Here is a 27,158-nt window from a genome sequence, read left to right as displayed (position 1 = left end):
TATCATGAATTTAATGAAGTATAAAAAAAGTGCATTAAAAAATATAGTACAGTAGAAGTATGAAGTTGCCGAAAAAGGAACTAAAGTATAAGATCTTCAAAATTGTACATTCACTGCTTGAGTTACCTTTCACCACCGCCTGGATGAAAGCATGTTAAAGATAATAGAAAGGTGCAATTTAGTGCTTTACATAATTATATGTTAACAGAAAATAGGTATGTGCTGTGTCGTATTTAGAGACACTAAAACATGAACAGTCAGCAATCAATCCGATCAGAGATGTAGTGCCAGTGAAATGTTTGTGGCTGCAGGAGGTAATACTCAAACAAGAAAGATATTTTGTATACATTTATCTGTTGAGTTAATGACTTAAAATTAAATCATCTTTTATCTTTTATCAAACAAAGTGTATTATTGCACCCTACCAGTCCTGTGGAGACATTGGTACAGCTGTCTATAAGACATTTGTAGGGTAGGTCTATGTATTTTGATTGTGCTTTTGTATGTATTTTATTCTATTTGATGTTTTTTGTACTATCTGGACCTTGAGTCTGAATGAAGTTTGCATATGAGCAGCACCTCGCCTGTTACCGCCTGCGTCCTGCAGGTGGCGCTGGACTTTAACTAACCGATCCGGCCGCACAGGAAGTCCAGCAGCACCAGAGACATGTCTGCTAGTTAGCTGCTGGTTAGCACGTTGGCCGATGTTTTTCACCCTAAAGCCAACGCGTTCGCCTTGAGAGGCAGCATTATTTACAAGTTCATGGTTTTCCGGGGCCACGGTTTGTCAATATCAGGGCGATGTCGGACAAAAAGCGAAGAAGAGAGAAGGACGAGCGACGAGACCAGAAGAGGCACAAGTCCTCCAAACAGGATTTAGAGAAACTCAAAACACACACGAAGAAACACAACCAAGAAGTCCAACAACTGAAACACGTTGAGACGTTGTGAGTAATGCTACTGGGGACTTATGCCTTAATGATGTAATGAATTCACCATGTTTGTCTCGTTACTGAAAGTATGTTTACACTCGTACGGCTACTTATTCATAATAAATCACTTCACGTTAGGTGTAGCTACTTGTACTGAGTTTTTAAAGAGTAACTTCTGCACTTCCGTAACGTCAGCATTGTATTTCCCTCGTGCAGCTATGAGAAACCTCCACCGGGCCTCATCAAGGTAACGTTAACCCCTCGTGCACGCCAAGCAGATTTAAAGAAAAATAAGGTCGTTTTTGGACTCTGTATAGTGACAGTTGCCGTTACAGGAGCACGAGGACAAACCAGAGGACTGTATCCCTGCTGAACCAGGAAATGAAGAAGCCAGGAGCTTCCTGGCAAACGCTCCCACTCGGGGCCTGTGGATGCCTCTGGGGAAGGAGGTGAAGGTGATGCAGTGTGAGTACAGCTGCTCTCACGCAGCAGTGAGGGAGATATGGGTGCTGCTTACTGTCTGGTCTGCACAGTCAGTTGGTTCCACAAACTCTGGGGACACTACACAGACATTAGGGTGGGTGTCACAGTTGAAGCTTATCATACATGCATACATACATATGTATGCATCTATATATGTGTGTATATATATATATATATATATATATATATATATATATATATATATATACATACATACATACATACATACATACATACATACATGCAGTGTAAGTACTTATAGTGTAAGTACTTACTTTATTCATCCCCAGGGGGAAATTTGTTTGTGGCAGCAGCAAGCAAAGTTATATAGGAGACATACAATATATTAAGTATATAAATACTCAATATATACAATAAAATAGCAGAGCGTATTCATTTTCAGAACATTAAACGATAAATAAAATGCAAAAGTTTATACAGTGTATATAAAGGTTAAATACATTGAAATAGAAGTATGTACGGTGACTAAATAAATGACAGGCAGTGCTAAGGTTGTTGATGTTGATACAATTGAAGGAGCATCTGGCCATTAATTCTACAATTTGAAAAAAGAGAAGGAAACCTGTCTTATGATGCTAAACCTTGCTCTGATTTTCAGGCCTCTTTTTCTTTGGTCTTAACCAACAACACTGGCGAAAGGAGAGCTTTTAAGTTACTTTCAGTGGTTATATGGTTGGTAAAACAGTTTAAAGCCCCTTTCTCACTGGTCAAAAAACCCAGAACGCTATAAACATGTGGCTTCAGCAGTGATTGAAGAGGTTGCAGTCGGCATACATTCCTGGGATAGACAATCTGCAGTGGTCCTGGATGTGTTCTGGCTTTAGCGCTGTTCAGCAGTGATGGAAACATGACACCCGGGTGGTCGTGGTGATTTCGCCTCATTTCCTGAAGCTAATATATAATCAGTGAAATCAATAGGAATTTGGAGTTTTAATATTATTTAGTTACGTACAAAACATATAATTAACATGCTCTCCTCAAAACCACAAGACTCAAGTCAGACCACAGCAATGTTATCTCGCTGAGTGTCACAAAACACATTTTATTCAAACCCAACAGAAACACCAAGTCTGGCTTGAAAGAGAGACTGAATACAATTATAATTACACACCAGAATAACACACCAGAAAGAAAATGGAATGGCATGCTTGACCGCTGCCAATGCAAAAGCAGGCTATCAGATAGTTAGTTGGTTGGTTAGTTAGTTAGTCAATCAATCCCATGACCAGGGTGAAATTTGTTTGTGGCAGCAGCAAGACATCTTTAGCATGTTTTCCCATGTTTAGAAGACCAGCATATACATGTTAATTTTGGTGGGAAATGTTGTTCAGAGTGTCTTATCATAAGTCCACAATTGCGCTCTCATATTAATTATTTAAAAGCTTTTGAAAGGTCTTAACCTGTGCTGATGGATATTGGAGACACCCTGTGTTCAAACAAAGTTCATATCAGCTCTTAAAGTTCATTAGCTGCAGATATGAATTAATATCCGCAGGTGAGAAATATAACGCCACATCTGTTTGTCTATTGCTAGAGAATAATAATAATAGTGGTGATTATCTTCTGTCTTTTTAGTCAGACAAAGACTGTCCTTATTTTCAGCGTCCATTCATTCCTTCGTCCCACTCATTTTCATGCTGCATGAACAGTCAGCTTGGGAGGCGACGCACACGCACAAAGGCCCTGTACACAAGTTCGCATTTGTTCGACAGAATCCGAGCGTCTCTCGCTCTGCTTCATTCTTTGAGGAAATGTTTGAACACACCATCATGTTTTATGGAACAGAGAGACGTCGAAGCAAATGATATGGACACGAAAACACAAGAAAAGAATTTTGGACACAAGAACCGTAAGCGGATAAACAGAGACTTCGTCATCTCACTTTATAGAGCATCGTAAGTTATTCATAGCAGCTACACTGTCACCAAAAGTGTTTTAAAAAGTGAGGAATTATGACACAGATTCTTCACTTCTTTGCAATGAAGCCCCACTTGAAGGTCTATGATTTGTTCGAGGAGGTCTGTTTTATATAACGAGGCAAACATTTTGTAACACATCGCATATTGGGTCGGCTGGTTTGAGTGTAAATCAGAGTCTATTCCTTTTGGCTTTTTTTAATCACACCAAAACATCCTTACCCGAAACCATGCTGGGTTTTTTTCTGTGGACCTTGGAAGTTAAGAAATGAACTGCAATAAATAAAAACTGAACTCAAGGTTTACCGCGCTTGCTTCCCCAGAGCTTATAACAGCAAATCAGAGCCTTCATCAGTGAACAGTTTCCTCAATTGTCAATGAGCTGGTTCAGTTCTCGGCAAGTAGAGCCCTTAAGTCAGGAGACATTTATGTTTGTGTGGATGGTTGTATGTGACTATTGAACTTCCATCTCAATAACTGAGCTTGCGCTGTTTGCGGATGACTGCTGTGAGATGTGATTAAAAGCTCAAGACAGAGTTTGCAGGTGATGCTTGAATTAAAGACGCTAAATTTGAAATTCAGAGTGTTAACATTGCAAACAACTATTTATTCTATAAATATATATGGAGGATCAGTGTCCTCCTGAGCAGAGATTTGAGTCGCTCTCCCTCTCTGTGTGTGTTGTCGGCACCTTTTTAAGATTATTTAGTAGAACTACTGTTTCCAAGGTCAGTGATGTACTTCCATGCCCATAATTAATCTATTTCATAGCAATGATGTACCTGTCCCTCCAAGTTGTTTTTCCCAACTCCACCGATTTATATTGTTTCCTTTGCCGCAGGTTGGAGATGTAAGCGCTACGGCCACCGGACAGGAGATAAGGAGTGTCCATTCTTCATCAAAGGCAACCAGAAACTTGAGCAGTTCAGAGTGGTGAGTTTGTCCACTGCTTGAAAAAAACATGAGTCCACCCACAGTTATTTTGTGAAGGTATCAAAGAATGTAGGCTGGGTCATAGCAAGGTCAAAGAGCAGTGGCAGAGGTGTTCGTGTCTGAGAGCTGGGCTGAGGTTCACAAAAATCTGGGCCATATTTAGTTTACACTGAGGAACATGTGGGTAGCAGAACAGCTTCAGACAGCCGGTTCCAATGTCCTTGTAATGGAGCAAAACCCACTGCAGGAATACACAGCCTGTGCAATGATTACCATAAATGCAACTGTGTCATATTTCCATACATCATATTGTCAAAGGGAGGTTTTTAAAAAATGCTGACGTAACACTAGGATCAGTACAATGGTTGGAATGTGTTCATTGGATAATTTCCTGGATCTGCTGTGATTAGTAGCAATCATTACTATTACTAGGTTTGATTTTTAATCTTCAGAGTAGGTAATGACAGATTGCTTTTTGATTTTTTTTAGGCTCATGAAGACCCGATGTACGACATCATTCGGGAAAACAAAAGGAATGAAAAAGAAACCAGGTACTTTACATTTATTTCTTGAATCGTGCATGTTGTTTGTGTCCTTTGCTATAATTTCCATGAGTTGATTGAAAGGACAGACAACAGACAGTTAAGAGGCTGCTGTAAGATCGTTTTTCCCACAGTGGAGTGGGACGATCTCAGATGACCAGGAAATACTCTCATGGTGGCTGGTTCTGTGTGCCAGTTTTGAGCAAATAGTGTTTGACGCTCGGGTGTTTGAATTTGAGGTGTGTGTGTGTGCGCAGCACATAGAGACTTGTGTGTATTTTTGCATGCATTACAGAAAGGTTATTCAAAGGCTAGTGGTGCTTTGAAGTCTGAGTTGCGTGTCTTTGCCACATTAACTTTGGCATCATCTTTGAAAGGGAAGCAAATCAGTCTAATGCCAGATTTATACTCGTGCTGCTGTGAGCCATTGTGCTCGGTGCACCGCTCGCACATGTCAGGCATAGAGGTGGATTGCATGTCGCATGTAGACGTCCAATCAAACTAATGCCGCATCTCTGCAGCTCCTGAAGCCCTCTCTGTGGAAGCTCGTTGCAAAGCTTTTACGCTGAAATATACATTCAGCATAACCTCTCCCATCTTATTTTCCAATTGCATATCCCGCCTCAAGTTGTCTTTGACATTTCATGGTGACATTGTAGAAATGAGCTAGTTACCAGAAGTACTTGCATCTTCATTTAGCACTTTTTTAAGGTTATGAAGATATTCCCAGTTGGATATTTCAGTTATTTTATGGTACACGTTCACAAAATTGAGTATTTTTTCGTAGTCCTTTTATTCTTTATACCGTTCTTTTCTATTTCTATTATAATCTATATTCCACAGATTTATATATATATGTTTTTTTTTATATATATGTATGTATGTGCGTGCGTGCGTGCGTGCGTAATAATAGTCTTAAGTGTTTGAGAGTTGGACACTTTTTTATGGTTATTACAACGTTAATATTTTGATGTGTTGTACATTATGAATTTGATGCCTGACAAAGGTCAGTGGCTGAAGCACTGAGTCTCTGTTAAACTCAGCGCTGACAGTTTGCAGGAATTTTCTTTCTAAAGTGCATTTGAGGAAACCAAAGTATTTGAGCTGAGGGAAAAGACATTTTTATAATTTAGCTTTTCACTTTGAGCATGAGCGGTACGCTTTAGGGAGTAGCATGTCATCCCAAGTGCTCTGATCAGGCTGCTCTGTCAGATCAACCCTGCCGTAATGAGGCATGATGGACACTTCACAAGAGCATGTCAACCTTTTCTCAGGGAAACACTTTCATGGCTGAATAGTTAACAGTTTCTGGATGTCTTGTACATTTCTGATATTATCACTCGATGTGCCGGCACACACACCGGCTAATTAAAGGTCATGTACTCCAGTGGCTTCTAATACTGTACTTTTTTTTAATAGGTGGGGGGGGTTCTGAAAAATTATTTGTATTAAACTGAGCAGTGTGGTTCTTCATCACCCAGTATGTGATGTGTTGATTGTTATCTGCCTTCTTGAACCGTAGTTGGTTGTGGAAATTCACCAGATGTTCTTGTAACCACCTTATTGATGTTTTCTCTCTGGACTAATCAAAAACGCAGAATGCACCAGTTCAGTTCCCTGAATTATCCCAAGTTATCTGATCTATAATTATCGGAGCTCGAGCCTCGTATTTCAGCGACAGGATGGCTCCATTATCCAGGTGTGTCCTCTTGTGTTCTGAAAAACTTCCACACACCTGCAGTTTTAACGGGCAATTGGGCTCTGTTGAGAAAATGACTGGCAATACGTAACACAAGTAGGCAGTTGGCTAATGGTCCAAAAATGCCGGTACTAGGACAAAGGCAGTTTCCTGCTCAAGGACGCTTCAGATGCTTGCCAAAATCAGGCATCCGCGTGTGCATCAGTTGTTTTCCTGGTCTTGACACTAATCCCACCTCCTTTTCTCCTCTCCTCCCTGCCCTTCCTGTTCCTAGGATCCAACAGCTGCAGCAGATGCTTCAAGACACCACTTCCTCCAGTTCAGACAGCTCCTCTTCCTCGTCCGATCACCATCGCAGCAAGAAAAGCAAAAAGAGGAAAGACAAAAAGAAGAAAGACAAGAAGAGAAAAGGGAAACGAAAGCACAAGTCCTCCAAAACCACTGACTGCTCAAATTCAGATTGAGTGTTCGGAACATGTGCTACATGTACTTGTATACGACGTGCCGTAAACGCAGGAAGAGACTGAATGAAGTAGCAGCAATGGTAGATTATTCGCAGTAGTGAAGTGGGGTCTGCAGAGTGCCTCAGTAAGAACTGCACTCTGAAGACCTGTCTCTCTGCTTGTTGAAACTGTAAAACTCCTAAATCCACTGCACGTGACTTCTCCCAGCCGTTTAATTCTCTTCAGGGTGACGGCTCTCATTTGCATCCTGTCTGTTGGATCGTACAACAACACAGAGCCATATGGCAACCCTGCTTAAGTAAGTTTGTGCATATGTGTGTCAAAAAGCATTAGCTGCATGTGGAATGAATCTTAAGTGATATGAAATGAGCCCGCCGGTGTATGAGATAATGTTCTTTCGCGGGGTCCAATAAGATGGCATGTCGGCAAATACAGCGTGTTATTAAGAGATTGTATTTTCCACCATATTTTTGTATCCCTGCCATCTCGCTGGTATTAAATACTTTGATTGTAGAGTGTGTTAAATGCGGAGAGGTGGGTGAACGGGGCAGAGGGAGGCAGAATTAGTACAGTTCTAGTTTGTCTTCCACACAAGCCTGAATGTTTGAATGCCTGTGACTGTACATAAATATTTGGAATGATTTGAGGTTGGAATATGCTTATTTGCTCTGAAAAAAAGCCGCAGAGATGTGAAAGAATGTATGTGAATGTGCTCCCTTATTCTGAGAATAAAGATGGCTCTCTCTCTCCAATGTTTACTCCGCTGAAGGCTGCAAAAACAAAGATGTTAATGTTGGCTTTGACTTAATGTGTACGAGACTTCTTTTTTTTCTCACATTGATGACGACTTAATCTTTTTGGGACGAGGAAGTGGAACTCCAGGCGTAGAGGATGATTTAAAAGTGTGCGGCACCACAGCGCAGTGACCTTCTCTAGAGGCGAAGACCCGTTTTTTCTTTTGCTCTTGTCCTGCTGTCATTCTGAGGATAGTTCAGAGTGCTTCTCAAGAACCTTCTCACAGTTTGTAACCGAGACAATTCAGAGCATTCCCCACTTTCTGTCCTGAGCGACCCTCAACCAGCAGCTCGAGGTGGCCACTTTGCACGAGACTTACCCTTTAGACCACATTTTAAGGAAGTCTGGCGCTTCTCTACTTCATGAGCAGCTCATCGTGAGCAGGACTCCCTGTGGAAATGAACTTGAAATATTTCCTATTTCTAATGACCCTGATAGAGAGACAATTACAGCAGACCTACAGGGAACAAGGAAACTAGATTTCCATTTAGATTAGTGTCTTAAGCTTTCTGAGTAGCTCAAATGCTGTAGGGAGTGCATGTGTTTGTGAGGAATTAAAATTGCATCACCAAAAGACAGATGATGCAGCCATGAGCGTGTCTTACTGGATGATTGAGAGCTCTCTTTCTCATCTTCTTTCGTCCATCTCTTTTCTGGTGCTTTGACCAGCAGCCGAAGATAAATCAGACTCATTGAAACAGTCTGTTCCACGTTGACTTCTCTCTTTCTGAGGAGAACGATGAATCTCCCAGATGAGATTCAGTTACAAGCTGCTCAGAGGGAGGTTGCGCCATGTAGAGAGAATTTGGTCAGCGAAGAGTCTTTATTGCAGCACTCTGTCTTCTTCGACAAGGGACAGGTCAGATTGAGTGCCAAGCCAGACTTGCCGTGAAGATTTCATTAGAGGCTCCACATATTTGCTGAAAACTCAGTCTTTTGAGCATTGAGCACTGCGTTGAACTCATGAATAATCATGTTTTCTCAACGGGGAAAAGATACAGGGATGAGGTTTTGCTCTGTTTTTGGTAATGTGATATTATCTTCACACCAGATGTGCAGAAGTTGTGAAACAAGGAGTGCTTGAAGTGAGTTACACAACAGGTAAAAGTCAAAGCGTAAGGGAAGCAACCCCATGAGACGCAACAAGAATTGAGGGCGACGCTGTGTTTTATTGGGTGCGTCAGAGGTAGAGTGTGCTGCGTTGGGGGTCTGCGCTTTATGCAATGCAGCTTGCAGTACGTCTACTTCACATATGAAGTGACCGCATGTCTTAAAACCACCCCACTGTCTCTTTGCAGTCTCGGATTAAAAGGCACATCCTCTTTCTGCCCTCTGATGTATCGCTCTGAAGCTGCATGCAGTCAGAGATGCAAAAGTCCCAATAACTCAAATGATGATCTTGTTTTGTTTCTTTGCTGATGTTCCCTCATTTAAATGTTGTGGTTGTTGTATTCAGATATTATGTTTGCACAATTTTAACTGTTTGAATGTTGAAACCCTCCAATCTAATGTGACCCTCAAAGGGTAAACAGCTAAATAATTTGAAACTATTATTTGTTGTCAAAATATCTTTCCTAAAATGAATTGTTGTCACGCTGAGTCAAATAATCGGCTTGCCTTCTGTTGTGTTTGTATCGGGCTTACGTGCCGTCACAGCCCACGTAGTCAAATGAACAATTTCTGTGGCACAGGCTGTTGTTTAAATAGGCTGAGGTTTGTATCTCACAAAGAGAAGAACAAACCAAAAAAAATAAAGATTTCTTCCCAGATTATATATCAGGAGGGGCGGGGCTCCTGTATTGAGTCTCCTGCTGAGAGGAATGGGCTGCAGTGCTGTCTGCTATTCACTGTTCACACTTTTGTATTACTGATATGGGCTCACACTCCGGGTTTCATATCAGAAGCTGTATGGAATCACTGACACAATTAAAGGGAAGTGGCCTCATGTGGCAGAGTCCTATATCCTGTCCCATACAAGGAAATCCAATGAAACTAGAACATAATGCTGTAGGCCAAACCCTAAATGGTTTCAGACGTAATGTACCATTAGGAGGTCATAATCATACCCTCCAAAGAGAGAAACATCTCTCTGTGGATGTGTGTGGAGACCAGAGAGCGTTCAATAACCATGAATTATTGAAGTCATTGTTCCTGTTTGCCTTTGCCTCCTGGCTGCAAGATTGGAGACAGTTGCATCTTTGTGTCACAGAGAGAAAAGATGTGGGGTCCTCATTGTTTGTTTGTTTATTTAGAGATAATGTGTTGTACGTCCACTTTATTCTGCTTATTATTCAGTTTATTCTAATCTGCTTTTGTTGAGACATCGTAGGCTGGGAGGATTAGGATTTCCACTAGGGGAGCTCAGGCTCACTCAGAACATTTATGACATATCACCCTTCTTATATGCTTATATGATGTTACCTCATTCTCAAAAAGCATTTAATAAAAAGCTAACTAATTAGCCACACATGTATTCACTATGCAAATTGCATTACATAACATGTATTTTGATCAAATGAAAAATATAGTTAGTTTATTAACTTGTTTAAGATATATAGATTGTAATTAATAAAACATATAAAATTGTAACTTAGCACATTTGTGAACTCATTTGATATTTTCTTTTATAATAATTTTAAAATCCTATATATGTGTATTTCTGTCTTGTCATATTTAGTCGATTTTGTCAGATAAGTGCGTGTGCGTGTGTATGTGTGTGTTTGTGTGTGTGTGTGTGTGTGTGTGTGTGTGTGTGTGTGTGTGTGTGTGTTTGGCGTGTGTGTGTGTGCATGTTCTATGTAAAGTACTTTGAATTACCCTGTTTTTTTAAAGGTGCTGTCCAAATATTTGACATCCTCTCGCTGCATAAGAAAACTGAATAGTTGTTGAACAAGACTAACGAAGTCAATACAACACACACTTGAGTCTTCATTATCAACCACCATGTGCCTTTCCATCCAAATAAAGATTTTAATACTAACTTTATTGAGACAGTAATTAAAAACAAAAAGGTTACAACGAGCTCGACATATTAATTCAACGTTTACACCAATTTTCAGAGATGTGGTGACCTCGCTCACACATATTTCTGAGTGAAGGGCATTTTGAATTATTAACTTCACTTAAAAAGTAATAAAACTCTATACATTACTCACAGCCTATTGGAATCAGACAACGCTGTTAAACACACTTATTATCCTTAAATGTAAATATCGAGGTACATAATATGATCGAGCTCAAAGGGAAGTTCTCCGACTCCAGAGCTGCTAAAACAAAAACAAAATGAGCCTCCTGACTTCTTTATTTATAACAGATGAAACGCCACCATTCACTCGTGAACCGGTGACTCAGTGGGAGCAGCTGGACTTCATGCATCCTCTGTCTGGCATCGCCGAGCCAGCCAGCAGACGGCAGAAGAAGAAAAGAGGAAGTGGAAACATCAGCAGTATCTCTCTCTGTACGGCAGAGCGGAGCGGGAGGGAGGGGGAAAACACCACTGTTGGGTTGACACACACACACAAACACACAACACACACGCAAACTCCGGACATCAGCGCGTTACTGGAAGAAGTGTCCTCGCGCCGTCAGGTTAGTCAGTCCGCTTTCTTTCTCTTTCACACGTTGTTGTGGTGTTTTGTAGCTTTACTTCCTTCGCGTGTTGTTGCGCTAAATGTTCAGTATTCGCGGTGTTTTTTTGGGGGGGTCTGTGTCAGTTACGCGGCAGCGACACGATACCGGGTTTCATCTCGCCCTTTTCTCTATGTGTCCCTCCGCTGCTGTCTTCACTTTTGTCAAGTGCCCTTAGCGGCTTTTGGGCGCTGCTCTTTTGTGTGAGTGTGTGTGTGTGTGTGTTGATGTATTGACATCATGTCTAATAAAAGCATCGCAGCAGCAGCAGCGCACTCTGCTCTCACGCGCACGGAGACGCGTTGAACTGCAGCGCAAATCAAACATGCCGGTGAATCCGTTCACTTCGTGGTTTTGTCAAACAAGTGCGCGACAAAGACGCAAGTTGAGTTGCGTTTGCGGCAAATATGATACACGTTCAGCCGCCGAGGATGCCGTTGCTCCCCTGGCTTGTTTGTTAAGCGCATGCTGCAAAAATAAAATACAGCTCCCTACTTCCCCCACTGCTAATTAAGGCGCTGCACACCGGGTGTGTAACTCACGGCCACCGTGGGCCTGTAATGATGAGGGAGCTCGTGTGACGCTCTCCTGCGTGAAATGCACAGGAGACGTCAGGATGCGTTATACTCTGGCAGCAGTTCCTCCTCTTATCGAGGTCTAGTCCTTGACATATTGTCTTGCTTTTCAAATCTGGACGTCAGGGCTTCCCAAAAGTTTTCATGTAAACTTGACCAGACCTACTGCAAACAATGTTACCAATGCTAAAAATCAATAATTTCTGGATTATTATGTCATGATTCATGGGCAGCCACTGATCCACTACTGATGTTTTCTCTGTTGTTGTGAAATACTTATGAACAATTTCACGAAGCCCTCCCATCCACCGAAACATTTCTTGGTAATCGCTGCTGTTACACGACAACATGTGTGATTTGTGCTATTGGGTTGTATACTGCCTTGAAACTGCAACTATTCTTCTTCATGTCTTTGGTCCCACAGTGGTCCCATGTTGAGAACCGTTGCTCAATATTTCCTCCGTGATCACTCTGTAACCAGTCAGAGACCACATCAGCATTAGACTGTGGCTCACATCAGTGCACGCTGTCGTCTTCTTGTGGTCCCTCGGCCCCTCCGGGCGGCTTCTGATGCAGCGAGAGCCCACTTACACGCCCAGTTAGGCGTCCCTGTGGTGATGGAGCCGCACGCGTGCCCACATCACCGCGTCAACGCGACAATAAACGCATGCAAACTTGGCCTCGAAGCACAGACACATGTGCTCTCAAGACCTTGTCATCAAGGATGTATGGGCTTTGGTTTCAAGTACCACTCTTGCACGGAAACATATTGTCTAGTTCATCCTTGTTGTCGTCGTCGTCTATGAGGATGAAGAGGGTTCTTTTATGTACGTTTTCTATCAGGGAGAAATACTGAAACTCAGAGATTCTGTTTTGCATTGCGAGGTTTTGGCCTACATTTGCGCCCTGTCTATGTGACTGTGGTTGATAGTGGGTTAGAGATGGATGTTGGGTTTCAGATCCAAGTCTGGCGCAGCTCAAGAAAGGCAATTTTCAACTCATACTTTGGAACAAACCTCTTACTTAGGCGCTCTCCCCATTAAACCGGTATGGGAAGTTTAGTGTGTGCACGGCGGTGGTCGGTAGCGGTCCGGTTTAGAATTGAAGTGTGCCAGAGGCGTTATATTTCAATTTTACAGCCACCAGAGGGACCTACATGTCAAAAGAAATGCACACACATGCAAAAACAAGTTTTAATAGCAACAGCAAACCTCCATTTCTTGTTAGCAGGCTTTCCCAAATAAATATTTCTTCATCCCTACAGGGTCTTAAAAATCATAGATAGTTGCAACACCGCAGTAAATGAAAAGTGAGAAGGTAAAATACGGCCGCCTCGAGTTGCCCCCTTAGTCGAAAGCCAAATAAATTGATGGAATTAAACTTGAGCGCTTTCGTGTTTCATTTGAAATTGTGAAACAAAATCCAGGAAATCAGATTAGAGGAAAGAGGCAGGGATGGCTAGGCAGTTTTTAAAATACTTTTTGGGAGTGGATGGGTGCCTGCCCTCGCTTATTGAGTTGCATCACATACAAGCTCCTGATTGTATCTATTTGACACTGCCTACTGTTTGGCATCATCTCACCAGCTCCCGAAGTTCAACCTTGCCAATTCTGTCTCCTCTTGCCTGTCAGAGCTCCCTCCCTCCCCTTGCAGCCTGTTATCTTCCTCTCATTAGATTATTCTTTTACACTTGCTTTCTAACACATTCTATCTTACTTTCTCTCTCACTTTAGCATCTCTCTTTGCGTTTTCTTCTCATTCCTCACATTGCTGCACACTCCCATCTACTTCCTCACTCTCAATTCTTGCTCCCTGAGGAAAATTAAGGTATGTAAATTGTTTTCTCCTCAATGTATGCTCGGCTTGCTATCTGTCCATCTTAATGAACTAATTTCCCCCTTATTTTCCTCAAAGCTCGGGATTACAACATTCTAGTAACGGCAAAAAAACAAACAGGGCCTAAAGATTCCTGTTGTCTCTCTGCCACTTTATCTTTCTTTTTCTGCTCACAGTCGTTGCTTAGTGAAAAAAAAAATTGAAAAAGTACTGGTATTCTTACTTGCAGTACAGACTGGTGCGCCTGTCCTTTGGCAGCTTGAGGTTAGATTAATTTGCTGTTCCAAATGAGATGAGTGTTGCCTTGCATAATTGCTCCCTGTGGAACGGAGTTAATTAAAACAGCAGGTAGGTAGTGAAGGTGCGATGGGAAGGTGCCAGACAGCCAGGCAAACATAGGTCGGTGAGAGAGATCTCATAGGTACTCCTGCCATGTTCTGCTCTTTAGAGTACTGATTGTTGCCTGAGGCTGAATTCAAAGCGTAGAAACTCTTCACTTGTTAAAAAAAGAAATGCCATAAATAAGAGAAACTGATGGAAAAAGTGGATGTTTTATGAGAAACTAGTATCTTGTAGCAGTAGCGCATGGGAATATGTTCCATGAATGTATTTCAACCTTCTACCCTGTGCTTCTATAAATGTATATGTTTTGTTGTTGGAGCGCATGAATATGAATCGGTTTAAGTGGAGAACATCCGCGGGCGTGTTTTTCAGTCCAAGTCTAGACCTTATGCGGAGTGAAGCAGCCCTAGATGACCCAGAAACTGATATGGTTCCCTCTGTATGCTCGCTCTGCCCGCTGCATTCCAGCTGTGGTGCTGCCGCAGAGCTCTGTAAATACTGAGTGAGAGGTTAGACAGCTCTCTGGCTATGTGTGCGTTTGTGGTTTTTCCGCATTTCTCAGCCTCCAAGCCTACTGACCCAGTCGGATAAACGGTTTGGTATTTTCTGGGTCTAACCAGTGTGTCCCCTCTCCAGCGGCGTGAGAGGCATGAGCTGACTTAACGCTTAGAGTTGTGTACTTTGTAAGGATTGTCAAGTTGTGTGCGGGTGTTACTCGACTGTAAGCAGCTGTTTAGTAGGATTGTCCGTATGTGTTGGTGGCATCACATAGTACACGATTTTTGGCACGTTTGCACATGTGCTGCAGAGATTGTTGTTGCTGTCAGTTAAAACAATCTTCCTCCAAGGCTTGCCTGCATACTTTTCTCAGTAGCTGTGTGTGTGTGGGTGGGGGGGGGGAGGGGTGTGGTGTGTATAGTAGGGTCATCGCAAGATCTCTCTGCTTCTGTTTATCTATTGATGATGGCTGTCAAGCTCCTCTGCATGGCCCTCACTCCATCCATTTATCCATCTGTACAGTGATGCATGTATTGATTCAGGCATCTGTGATTCCTTCCATCCACACATCCGTTGCATTTTTTCCTTCTTTCTCCCCGTCAATGAAACTATAATCAGGGGGTCTGTCGATGCTTGATCAGATGAGTCGATGCTAAATACATCATCTCAATGGCTTGGAAGAGATCAGAGGTGTGAGGTATGTGACGACGTGTCATCACTACAAGGATTATTAATATGATCAAGTGGAAATATCATTGATTGCGTGTAGAAACTTACCTGTTTCCTCTTTCCCAGGGTGTTCGGGCAAAAGATTTCCCCAGGTGCCTAAGCACCCATTTATAGTTCCGGAGGGGACCAAGTGGAGGAAGTGAGGGGGGAAGTGACGGGGTTATTGTTGTCTTTTGTGAATTAAATGAGTGTTATAAGTTCCGTTATTTATACCGGGTGTATATGTTAATAAGTTACGAGGGTTATTTTTGGGGTTGGCACAATGATATAAATGTTTAAGGCACATATTTTTGGGTGGAGAGACTGACCTGTCGAGGTGTGGTCTGTGCCAATTAGTCCCCAGGGGTGTTTAAGAGAAGCTTAATTTGTTTGCGGGGTGGCGTGTGAAATAAAATGATCTTACAACTCAACGGCTTCGTCTCCAGATTGCCTCTTTTATTGATTTGGCCACTCGGCTCTCCTAACAAGTTAATTTAGGCCTTACGATGTGCATCTCCCAAAGTCTTGCCCACTACTGTCTTCAGTGTGTGTGAGTCAATGAGTTGCCCTAGTTTTCTGCACAGCTCTCCTCAAACTGTGCACTTGACTTTTGGTATCTGTGTTGAAGCATTAGTTTATGGAAGTTTTTTGCCTCCTGTGGTGAAGAGTTTTCTGTTTGATGTCTGATTTGGGGTGGCGAGGGATTTGTGTGTGTGTGTGTGTGTGTGTGCGTGTGCGTGTGTGTGTGTGTGAGAGAGAGAGAGACAGAGAAATGTTTATTCACTACATTGCAGCAGTGTTATGAATAATCTTTCACACTGCATAGCAGAGAAAGTTTGTGAACTCTTAGTGTGAGCTGAACCGGAGGCTAATTTATAATGTGCATACAATTGTAGGAGGTGTCATGTCCCCTGCAGCATTTATGATGCTTGCTTAAAAGAAATAAAATGTCACCAAATGTTTGTTTCTTTTTTATCAGAGAAAATACATCACCTTTTGCACAATGAAAAAAGCCTGGAATAACCAAAGTAGGATATGAGATTCACTGCTCTGCTTCACTTACATTACAGTAACCAGGTCGGGGAAGTGGAGTGCACATGAAGGGAACAGTCATCATCATATCAAAATAACTTAATATCTGGCAGGTTAATGTTACCGTCACTTAATAAATAATAAACTCACTAATGGGAACTATTATTTGGTCCAAAATATTGTTAAATTAGATTGTCTTCATATTGTCCACCCATAGAGTATATGGCTAAAGATGTTGGTGTGTGTGTGTTTGTGAGCTTTGAGTCATGTTGAAGCCAGGGTCCAATCATAGGTCAGCCCCATGCTGTCTCTCTGCATCTCACAGGTGCACACACAATGATGATCTCGTCAATGAAGCCGTCCCATAATGAGGGTGGACAGCACATACGGATGACTGGAGGTTCAGTGAGGTGGACCGGAAATAAAACTACTGTTGTTTTTCTGGGTGGCTTGAGAGGCGGCTGACACTGTTTCTAAGAAACCTACAAACATACTTGTTTGTTTCTTCTTTTACTTCCTTTTATTGTCAACATGCACTGTCTTATCTCTAACTCTCTCTTTTCCTTGTTCTTGTCTCTCCTTTTCTTTCTCTATTTTTAAGAGTAGGTCTAAGCAATTATTATAGCGTCTCAATTTGCTTAGATCTATGTGTTGGCTAGATAATGACTCTGTTAAGACTTTATTTATTCCTTGCTGTGACTGAAAGGAATACACAAAAGACACAGACAAAACGTGGAGCGGTGTGTGTGTGTGTGTTTGTGTGTGGACTCTTCAATATGGTTAATGCAGGTGTTGCCTTGCAAGCTTTTCTAAAAACAAAAACAACACTTCTTTTTAGATACTTTCCCCTCTGCACTTGTTTGCTTATGGCTGCAGCAAGCTTGTTCATTTCAAGATATTTATGTTAGGAAGACTTGACGGTAGACTGCAGGGAGAGGTGCAATAACATATTTAAACATATTGCATAATTAATGTATAGGCTGAGATTAGGAATTTGAACCCATTCTTTCACGACACAAGCCTCTGCGATGTCAACGTGCCTCAGCCGTGTTTTCTGTGAGACGAGTCAGGGTTACCTCTGGAGAGTGGAGATTGAGGAGGAGTGGAGGGCCTCTCATAACATGCCAAGGTCACCGGCTCGCTCGCTCGCTCTGGCTGGGGAACTGCAAGCCTTGGATTGAAGGTGTATTGCTTTATGTGGGGGCTGACTCTGAGTCTCTGAATAAATCACAACACAGAAGGACATTCGGAAACAAGACACTTTGATATCTCCCTCTCGCTCGTCCTTCTGCTCTCTCTTCATGTCTCTTCATATCTCCCTCGTACGACTTTACAAGCTGATGCCCCTTACTTTCATTTATCACTTTTGTCTTGCATTCCCATCTTGCTATCACTTTTCTCGCCTCCTATCCATCTTTCACTTATACGTTCTCACCAGAGCTTTCCATCAGAACAACAACTCTGTGTGTATTGCTCTGTTCCTGACCCTCACTGCCCACACATTGACCACCATCAGCAGCGTTCAACAGGGCATCTGTAATATTTTGACCTATACAAGGCTCCAGTGGTCGTCTCTCCTTTTGCTGCTCTAAAAGCTTAAAGTGTTTCTGTTGTCTCCAACAAGCCAGTAGAAACAAGCCATCGTCACTCTCACACCCTGACGCTGCCTTTCATCCCCGGTTAGCAACATGAAGGTGTGATCTGTGGCTGCAATTCATCTGGGAAACAACCACTGCATTAAGAAAGACTTCTTTTTGACCCACCAAAGCCTTTCTCAAGGGGGATGTTGATGCCCTCAAACGGGTGAAGCTTGACCAGAGAGCTAATGAATGAACATTATGAACATAATTTCTTAACTCTGTACACGGAGCAATGTTTGAACTTTTTTTAAACCTGCAGTGTTTTGAATTGAAGGTTTTAAATTAGTTTCTTTAACATTTTCCAGACATGTATAAATGGACATTGATAAACAAACAATTCATAAAATGTTTATTAGTCTCTTTTCTGCTTGATGTTTGGAGCTAAGTAATGGCAACAATGTGTTAGGCCGTTGGCGCTCTTCAAACTTTAACACCATGTAGTAAAGAGTGTTTCTGTTGTGAAGACAGGCCTCCAGTTTGAATTTTCCTCCTCCTGTTTGTGCTTATCAGTGTTTTTGCTTCTTGTCATTCCTGACAGCTATCTTGTTGTGTCTATAGACACAGGTTTTCCCCGCCATCTGAGACCAAACATCAAGGAGTGCTTTGTTGTCTCTCGGCTTCAGCCGTGCCATTGTGTTGAGCTCAGGATTCTGTTGCTTTTTGTGGCGTGAGCAGATTCCCCATCTGTAAACCACCTGCCTCACCCCGTGTTACCCTGGCTGGTCCATGCTGGCCACACATCAGTGTTTCCCATTTCCTGTGGATGTAACACATTGTCAGCGTGCGTAGTCCTTATCTTTTTCCCGGCTAAAAACTGAAGAATAACATGGTACAGCTCGGCTCAGCTGGGTTTAGCATGGCTCTCTATTGAGAGAAGAAGGGTATTGTAGTGGCGGACGAGCCGGGTTTAATGTTGCCTTCAGGGCTTGTTGCTGTGTCTGTTCTTTTGTTGTCTGGAGGGGAAGCTTAACACTCTGTGTTTTTTATTTGTGTGTTTCTGTGTGTCCAAATTGTCTGGCAGCGTTTTACAGTCCAGACAGTGCTGTGGAAGAAAGGCACAGGAAATACCAGTGGCGCTTTCACAACAACGAGACAGCTACCGGATGCATAACACTCTTATGGCATCTGCTGAAAGTTTGTTATACATACATATATACAAACGCACACACACACAACACAGGAGATTCCAGAAGTAGATTTTAGTAAATGAACACGCCTCTTGTGAACTGAAGGGAGGAGAGCCACTTCCTGTCAAGATCTGCATGTGAAGCTATCCTTTTCTTGATGACAGAAAGTGTGAAGAGAGAGGTCAAGATGTGCAGGCACAACCCAATTTAATGTAGTTGATTCTTAATGTTTTTCAGTGTCTATCTACAGGGCAGGCTGACAAGTGCAACGTGTCATGTCTTATTTCTGTTTCCATGTACTCTGTGAATAGATGTATGGGGGGCTGCTATGCACTGATTACATCATCAAATGACATCGTACCCACATCAATGAAAGCCTGGCCGGAGGAATGCCCTCCATTTGTTTTTCTTCCCTTTCTTTGCCCCCTCTCTCTCCATCTCTCTCTCTCACATAAATGTGGTTTACATGCAATTAACCCATAAAAGGCAAAAATGAAGTTCTTTGAATCATATGCTTCGGTCCATAAATAGACTGACTTCAGCCACATTTCTTGCAGCTGCCTCTGTACCACAAGCAAAGCCCTCCTCCACCGTTTTACTACAACGTAGCAATAATAAGCCAACCACTGGCAAAGCCTCAATGAATGGCTTCGAAGGAACCGGGCTAGGCACGCAGGAGGGATAAAAGTGTTTTAGCAGTGGCCAGCCACCACACTGTTCGGGTGGAGCCTGAGCTGGCATAGGCACCGGCTTGTGACTGACCAGACAGGCAGGGCTGGAGCATGTCAGCGGGTAAACATAGGGAGGGAAGGACATGGGTGTAGCATATGGGATAAAATAAATAAATAATAGGCAGAGGGCAGTGTTTAGGAGTTAGCAAATGAATGGGTGAGCCCAAAAGATTGGGCATAGGGCATCAAAGTGAGGAGAGTGTTGTGGTGAAAGGGTGTGGCATGCATGAAGTGGAAGTTGGGCAAAGAGTCTCAGTAGACAGAAATGAGCAAAAGAACAATAAGAAGAATCTGTGAGCCGGTGCTCTGGAAGGCACGAAAGACCGAATAAAAGAGAATATTTAGAATAATGACACCAGTTTATTATTCGTAGCAAGCATGAGCTCATGTGTTGTGGCTGCGTGCACTGGTGTGATACTGATGAGCCGAGCTGGTCGTGGTGATGAATAACATTGTGCCTCTAACGGTGCACTCAGTCACTGTGCCAGATAGGCAAAGAGCACCCAGCAGGGAGGAAGAGAGGATTTTATTTTTTTGGTAAAGCCATATTCTGAAGCCACCCAACCACATGCGTGGCAATGGGTGTGTTTGTATGTGTGGAATTAAGGATAGCTTGATGTATGGCCACAGCTGGGAAGGAGAAGGGGGGTGGGGTCTCTGGGAGGGGACGGAGAGACAGCTGGCAGAGCAAAGGGTGAGTGTAACGAGGAGCGAGTGTGACAGCCACAGTGACTGACTCCTTTGTTCCCACTCATTTGTGCCAGTCGCAGCGAGTAGATGGCTGATCTGTGAAGTGACTGAATTATTGCACCGCACCTAGACCAGATACTGTGTGTGTGTGTGTGTGTGTGTGTGTGTGTGTGTGCATGTGTGCATGTGTGCATGTGTGTTTGTGTCAGTGGGAAGAGTTTTCCACAAGATAGCCCATAACCATCTTCCATAATATCAGTGCACCAGTAGAGCACTTATTACACTTGTGATGATAGTCATCAGTGCGACCATAATTGTAGCGCCAGCAAAATTGAACAGTAGCCCGTTCGCTATATGCTTGGGTAATGAGTGTTGTTGAGCGCTGTGTTGTCTCCTGAGTTATGGTTTAATAAGAGGAGTAATTTTTGCTCTCGTGAAGTATGTGCAGGGGTCCTTCTGGAGGGTACCTTGCTACTATGTGCGTTTGGCCTAGGAAGATGCAAGGTCACTTGAGACGGCTTACTCCACTTTTCTTTTATTAAACCTGTCTGTTGTGTGTTCACATGGGCATTTATCTTTCTCCGCATGTACATTTTCACTCCTCAATACCAGTAGCCTGTAAAAGATAGACCAATAGGCAGAAGGTGTACTCCATCGCTTATTCCCTCCTACTATTAAAAGATGATTTTTATTTTTCCTCGGAAAGCTCTACACTAAAGTATCCACCCTCTTACTGCCATTTAGCTTTCGAGTATTTTTTTTCAGGAGTTCAATAAGCCTTTTCAGCTCCTGACTTCTTCCTGTGAGTGTGTGGACCATTTAGTTCAAGTAGGACATGTAAAAATAGCCAAATCAATCCCAAATGTTCTCATGCTTTTCGCACATCTTGATCTAGGCTAGCACAACCCAACAGGGGATGGTGACATGGCATTCAAAGCTGGGCAAACTGAATGGCAGACAGGCACTTTGGAGGAGGGCATGTTCATTAAAAATGTGACTGGTAGCAGTGATTTGGGCCTTGACACACTTTAAAAGCCATTAAAGAGGCAGAGGCAGATTATGGTTTGTTGAGTTATGATGATGATATGACCTTTTGGTTATTACATGCTTCAGCAGCGATGGTAATCCTCGGAGCTAAGTGGAGCCCATGTTTCCATTAAGATATGTATATATGACGTGTGCAACACTGCAGCAGGAGTTCACAGCAGACACAATAATCGATCCTGCAGAAATGTCACTTACTGTAAAGTGTTGTGTGATTCCACAAGCGAGATGGCACAGAAAGACCTGCAGGGCTAAGCAGCAATGTGTTTTCATCAGCAGGCATGCAAAGAGCACATTTTCAGACAATGCTTTTATGATATTCATACAATCTTTTGTTCTTTTATTCTTGCCAACTAAAACATGTTACACAAGCCAAACGTTTGAAAACATTTGGGATTTCTTTGAATTATGGACTGTGCTATAATGTTAATGATATATTTGAACACATGAGGGCGGAGGGATTTATTTATTTCCTATTAAAACCGTCATAGCCATCTAATTCTTACATGGGTCATCTTGTACTTTGGATTCACAGATGACAACAAAAACTAATATAACATTTGAATAAAGTACACAGACAAACTGATGACACTAGAGTGTCATGTGTATGTAAATATGTAGAATGAAGGGATGTACAGGAGAATGGCCGGTAGAAAATTGTCCTTGGGATGATGAGTCAGTCAAAGATACAACAAACTTTGATAATTGGATCCAATCACGACCAAACCTGACTTGTAGAATTATGAGCAATGCTGAAGCGCTGCTATATTGATAGTTGTTAGTATTTGTGTATAGACCTAATTACACTGCGGTGGCTCTGTCTTTGCAGGGCACTACACTTAGCAGAAACCCTTTGTTTATTGGAGTTTTATGGGAAAACCTGCTCTGCACTGCAATGACGGCAGCAGAATACACACCGCTTTGTGTACCCGATACCATATCGTCTGAAAGCAATCCTGATTGTGTATGTTTGTCTAAAAACACTGGACAAAATGGCCTTGGTGGATCAGCAATCATTTGCAATGGAAATTCCCTGACCCAGGATGCCCAATCCTTCACATCCCATTTAACTCAATGGAGCACATGCCAGCCCTGCCAGCGCTGTGAGCAGCGTTAAGCTCCTATAATGTAACAGCAGGTCTGAACCTTTGCTTTGAACCTCGCCCAGACTGTAGCTACAACTGTAATGCTGTTAGTAGTACTTTGTAACATGAAGTACTCAGTGTATCATGCTGCATTTTGTTCAGCAATCCTGCAATCGTATTAGTGTTTTACAAAGCTGTAGATTTGCCAAACAAAACCGTCACGAAACATGAATTGTTTTGTCACTCCATGCTGACTTTAACTTTACCATGCAAAATAATTTATCCATTAAAATCAAACCAAGTATGATGTCAACTTTATTTACCGTAAAACACTGTTTCTCAACGCAAAATATTGTTTTGATTAATTTTCCTCTGACTTTCACAGTGCAAAATATTAATTTAACTGTTAGACAGTTTGACACGTCTGTTTTCACATAAATCTTTTTGAAAAACTTAAATCTTTTTAAGGTTTGCAAAAAATGTAAGAAGTATGTATGAGCAACATTTAGTGATATCACTTTGGATCCCAATTGGTGTCTAATATGTCCCCTGATACACACAGACCCACAAACAAATATGAGGGAGAAATAATAGATCTTTTTAGGGGGGAAAACTCCACCAGACACAAATTTCAAGCAGCGTATTTTATATATTAGTATGTGAGTGAAGCTGCAGCAAAGTGCCTCCTGATACCTTTTACTTATACCTTTTTATATAATTATTTTTTGTTTTTATGCAATCGTCAGTTAAATATTCCCATCTTGTTTGTTGTTGACATTAGATATGTGACCAGAAAGACAAGCAGATGAAAGGCTTCATAGAGTGAACACAGTTGTTCTTCCTGTGGTATTGATGAGGCCCAGCATGTTCACCCTGGTTACAATCCATCCTTCTGTGTTCAAGGGAGGCATGCTTAACAGATGGGCACCATAACATATGAGGCCTAACACTTACAGTAATTACCGCACTCTGCCATAGAAAAGTGATCTTTTCTTTCTAAATCAAGTGAAACTAAGCCTTTAGCTACAGTATTGTTCTTGCATAATCCTCGCTGCTCTATTCTGGGACTTCCACACAGCTCATGCCTGGTTGGCCAAGTGCTCTGCTCTTTTTGAGGGTTTGTGTGTACGAGCATGCAAGTAACTTCCCAAAGCACCTGCCCGTTTGGTTTTCAATTAGCACACAAGAGATGTGTCATTATTATCTTCCTCATGAACGGCACTAATCCAGTTAAGGGATGGAAGATCCCTCAAGAGCTGGATGCAGTTAGCTGGGATGTGATAACCACTCTGTTTTATGAATGAGAAGCAGAGGGGAGTTTATGTCTTTTGTCCATTGCTTGTGTATACACTTGGGGTTGTGTAAGCAGATCTTCCATCAGAGCATTTTGCCTGGTACTCTTCCCCCTCCTTGCTGTCTGGAGCTCAATTTTAGCACTTTGAGGAAGTGGGATTGCAGCCATTTTTGAAACTCTTGGTCAAATTGAACAACTCTTGTGCTTGACCCGGCTAAATGAATAGTAGGGGCCAAACGGAGTGAATGAGTTTTGAAGGATTTTTAATGGATATCTACCTTTTTAAAAAAAAAAAAAAAAAAAAAGTTTACTTGGTGTAAAGCAATGTGATTAAGAACTGCTGATTTTGAGGATTGTTTTCATTCCCGTATCAGCATTTGTTCAAGCCAAACTAGGCATGTGGTGGTAAAACATGCCTGTCATGATGCTGTGCTAGAGAAGTTATTGATTTGCCCCGCAGTAACGCAGTTTGATTCGTTCCATAATGTGGAAACTTCAGCTGGTCATAACTTGTTTTTGTTTTTTTCAATGAGGGCCCAGCTTCATAACTTGAACCATCAGTGTTTTTTATAGATGCCTTCTCTGAAATGCACCCACTTGGAATAAGAGGGGGAGAGAGAGAGAAAGAGAGGGAGAGAGATGCTATGATGGTCTCACTTTGTTCTGTTAGAGTAGTCGGTATCACTTTATGATGGAGGCGTTTATTCTGCTTGTGAATGAAGAATGCAGTGCTGGTTCCTCCTGATGCTACAACAACTCCCTCCTCCTCCTCCTCCAACACACACACACACACACACACACACACACACACACACACACACACACACACACACACACACACACTTACTTCACGGTCAGACAATGGGACTACAGACCTGTTTCAATGACTTCTCTCTCTGACCAACCAAAACGCACCATTCATCCCCGCCTCAGTCATGTGACATAGCAGGGTTTTTGTGTGGTCCCTGCCTCTACCCTCTACACATTCTCACGCACACAAATATATACAGAGGGCTCCAGTGAACTTTTTCAGGATGGGTTGTTCCTTGAATGTGGCCCCAGAAGCTTCAATCACTGTTGTCTGCCGTGATCAGTCATGAGGAAGCTCTGGTCACACCATTCCTCCTCCCCCCCCCCCACACTCTGCTGCTTCTGAAGAATCGTACTTTGATGTTGTGTGTTTTTCAACCTCACAAACATCATTTGTTTTACCAATAAATAAAACTACAGTTTGTTTAGCAGCAGCAAGTTACTAGCTTAGTGTACAAACTGAAAACCGTAGAAAATTGCTATCTTTTTTTAATCTAAAAAATAGAATTCCCCTACGATCAACTATTACACTCAAAAGTTAACATTTTATATTTTGTTTGTTTGATAACTGCAAAAAAACAGCAAGTTGTGTTTTTTTAGGGGGTGACAAGTCAGACTATTTCTTGGCTGGGAGCCGTAACCTCCTGGAGTCTCTGCTTGTTGCCTGGAAACGTGTCCCTTTTTTCACGTCCAGCTTTTTTACGGAATGAACAACTAAGATAAAACTTTATTATTAGTGAGTTTCACAGATGCTCGTAGGTGGGTTTTTTGTTACCTTTTGACAAAACCAACGGTTTCCCTCCCCCCTCTTGCCCATTTCCAGTCTTTTTGCTTGGCAGCTGTGATCAAACGGATATGAAAGTATCAATCTTTCTGCTACACGCACGATACTATTGTAAAAGTCGGCCTGGAGCATTGTCATTCTCTGCACGACCGTGAGATTTTCTGTCAGTTATCATTATAAAAAAAAATGCATCTATAACGCAACACTTTAATAGTACCAGTGGAGTAAATTTATACGGCAATAAACATTTGGTGGACTCCCCTTCATAGTGTCCAGCGAGTTTAGATTTATATACACTGCTGCTGTTTTTAGTATTATGATGGTCACATTCTAGTTCTTTCCTTCAGGCATTCGGGCTCTTTCCAGCTTCCTCTTAATGGTCTCGCTATGTAAGTTGATTACACCAAAGACTGCATGGGCCTGCAGCCAGACCAGCCACTGTGGAGTCTTGTGGGGATGCACATAGCATTGCAGACATTTTTATCTCCCAAATCCACATCTCTAGCTGAGGTCACTTAGGGTTTAGAGACCACTGTTATCTGCCTCAGAATTTAAACGGAGGTCCATAAAAGCCTTTTGGTGAAGAGCAGAATGGACGTGTGGTTGAGTATGTAGAATCTTTTGAGAGGGAATTTATGGTGTAGTGTTTTTCATGGTAACGCTCATCGGATTATTTGTAATGTTGCAAATTCTTTTTCTCAGGATCTCAGCCGGCTTACAACTAAAATAGATACTAATGTCTCTTTGCTGATTGCACATGTAAACAATATGGTACATTGGTTGTTCTCATCACAACAATCCCTGCAATGGTTCCTGCTGCTGCAGAAAACTCAATTCAGGTTTGTATATTGAATTGGGCAGTATTTCATGACTCAATCTTTTTTTGTATCTGTCAGTTTGGAAGAAATTTAAGATTCAATTCAAGACGGAGATCAACATACAGTGTAGAGTGTATGACCTGGATAGGCTGCTTTGAACAGCGCTGAGAAGCCCGAGAGCAGAAGGTCACACCGTCGGTGACTCTCAGCACACACACACACACACACACACACACACACACACACACACACACACACACACACACACACACACACACACACACACACACACTTACACTTACACTTACTGGCAGTGAAAAGGCTTCCAGGGTGAACACCTAATTGTGCTCCTCTTTTCTGTTTTTAAGCTCTCGCCGCCGACCTTGATGCTGACTGATATCAAGTTATGTAATGGGGGAGGATGGCTTTTTATTTTTAAATCTAAAGAGAAAGGAGATTGTGTTTTGAACAGAGCACATAGCCTATTGTGTTTCTGTTAGCGAGGCAATAGAGGAATAACAACATGTGTAATGGTTACCTTACATAACACTCTTGAATACACAAGCTGTGAGTGCAGAGGATTAAAATATACACAGTAGGGTATTTTTAGTGTTATAGGTATTGTTTCATAAGCACTTAAATATCCCAAAATATCACAAGTTGATTGGTCAGGAAGCAATGGTGAACCCTATTTATGAACAATGTGTCACCATCTCAGTATTTTGTCAATCT

The 27,158-nt window shown here is 42.1% G+C and overlaps 2 protein-coding genes across 3 annotated transcripts in view; both read left to right on the top strand.

Annotated features, from left to right (window-relative positions):
• The first annotated feature begins 629 nt into the window (after positions 1-629).
• rp9 (RP9 pre-mRNA splicing factor) lies at positions 630-7,742 on the top strand. Its single transcript, XM_068576421.1, has 6 exons — positions 630-947; positions 1,149-1,179; positions 1,268-1,397; positions 4,194-4,285; positions 4,775-4,836; positions 6,801-7,742. The coding sequence occupies exons 1-6, from the start codon at positions 802-804 to the stop codon at positions 6,988-6,990; spliced, it is 651 nt and encodes a 216-aa protein (XP_068432522.1). The 5' UTR covers positions 630-801; the 3' UTR covers positions 6,991-7,742.
• Positions 7,743-11,270: 3,528 nt separating this feature from the next.
• The window catches only part of elmo1 (engulfment and cell motility 1 (ced-12 homolog, C. elegans)), a 91,635-nt gene continuing 75,747 nt past the window's right edge, over positions 11,271-27,158 (top strand). For both annotated transcript variants that reach the window (XM_068575434.1, XM_068575432.1), the window contains exon 1: positions 11,271-11,373. The gene's annotated coding sequence lies outside the window, so the exon portion shown is untranslated. The remainder of the gene's footprint in view (positions 11,374-27,158) is intronic.

This window comes from Clinocottus analis, unplaced genomic scaffold, assembly GCF_023055335.1.
Source record: "Clinocottus analis isolate CAN_PGR_092001 unplaced genomic scaffold, fCliAna1.0.p SCAF_14, whole genome shotgun sequence".
Lineage (NCBI taxonomy): Eukaryota > Metazoa > Chordata > Actinopteri > Perciformes > Cottidae > Clinocottus > Clinocottus analis.
This window is presented reverse-complemented; position numbering and strand designations above follow the sequence as displayed.

Excerpts from the sequence above, each read along its gene's own strand:
- rp9 (XM_068576421.1), top strand. The coding sequence starts at position 802 with ATGTCGGACAAAAAGCGAAGAAGAGAGAAGGACGAGCGACGAGACCAG. Across the intron at positions 948-1,148 it reads CTGAAACACGTTGAGACGTT|CTATGAGAAACCTCCACCGG; the intron begins GTGAGTAATGCT and ends TCCCTCGTGCAG. Across the intron at positions 1,180-1,267 it reads CTCCACCGGGCCTCATCAAG|GAGCACGAGGACAAACCAGA; the intron begins GTAACGTTAACC and ends TTGCCGTTACAG.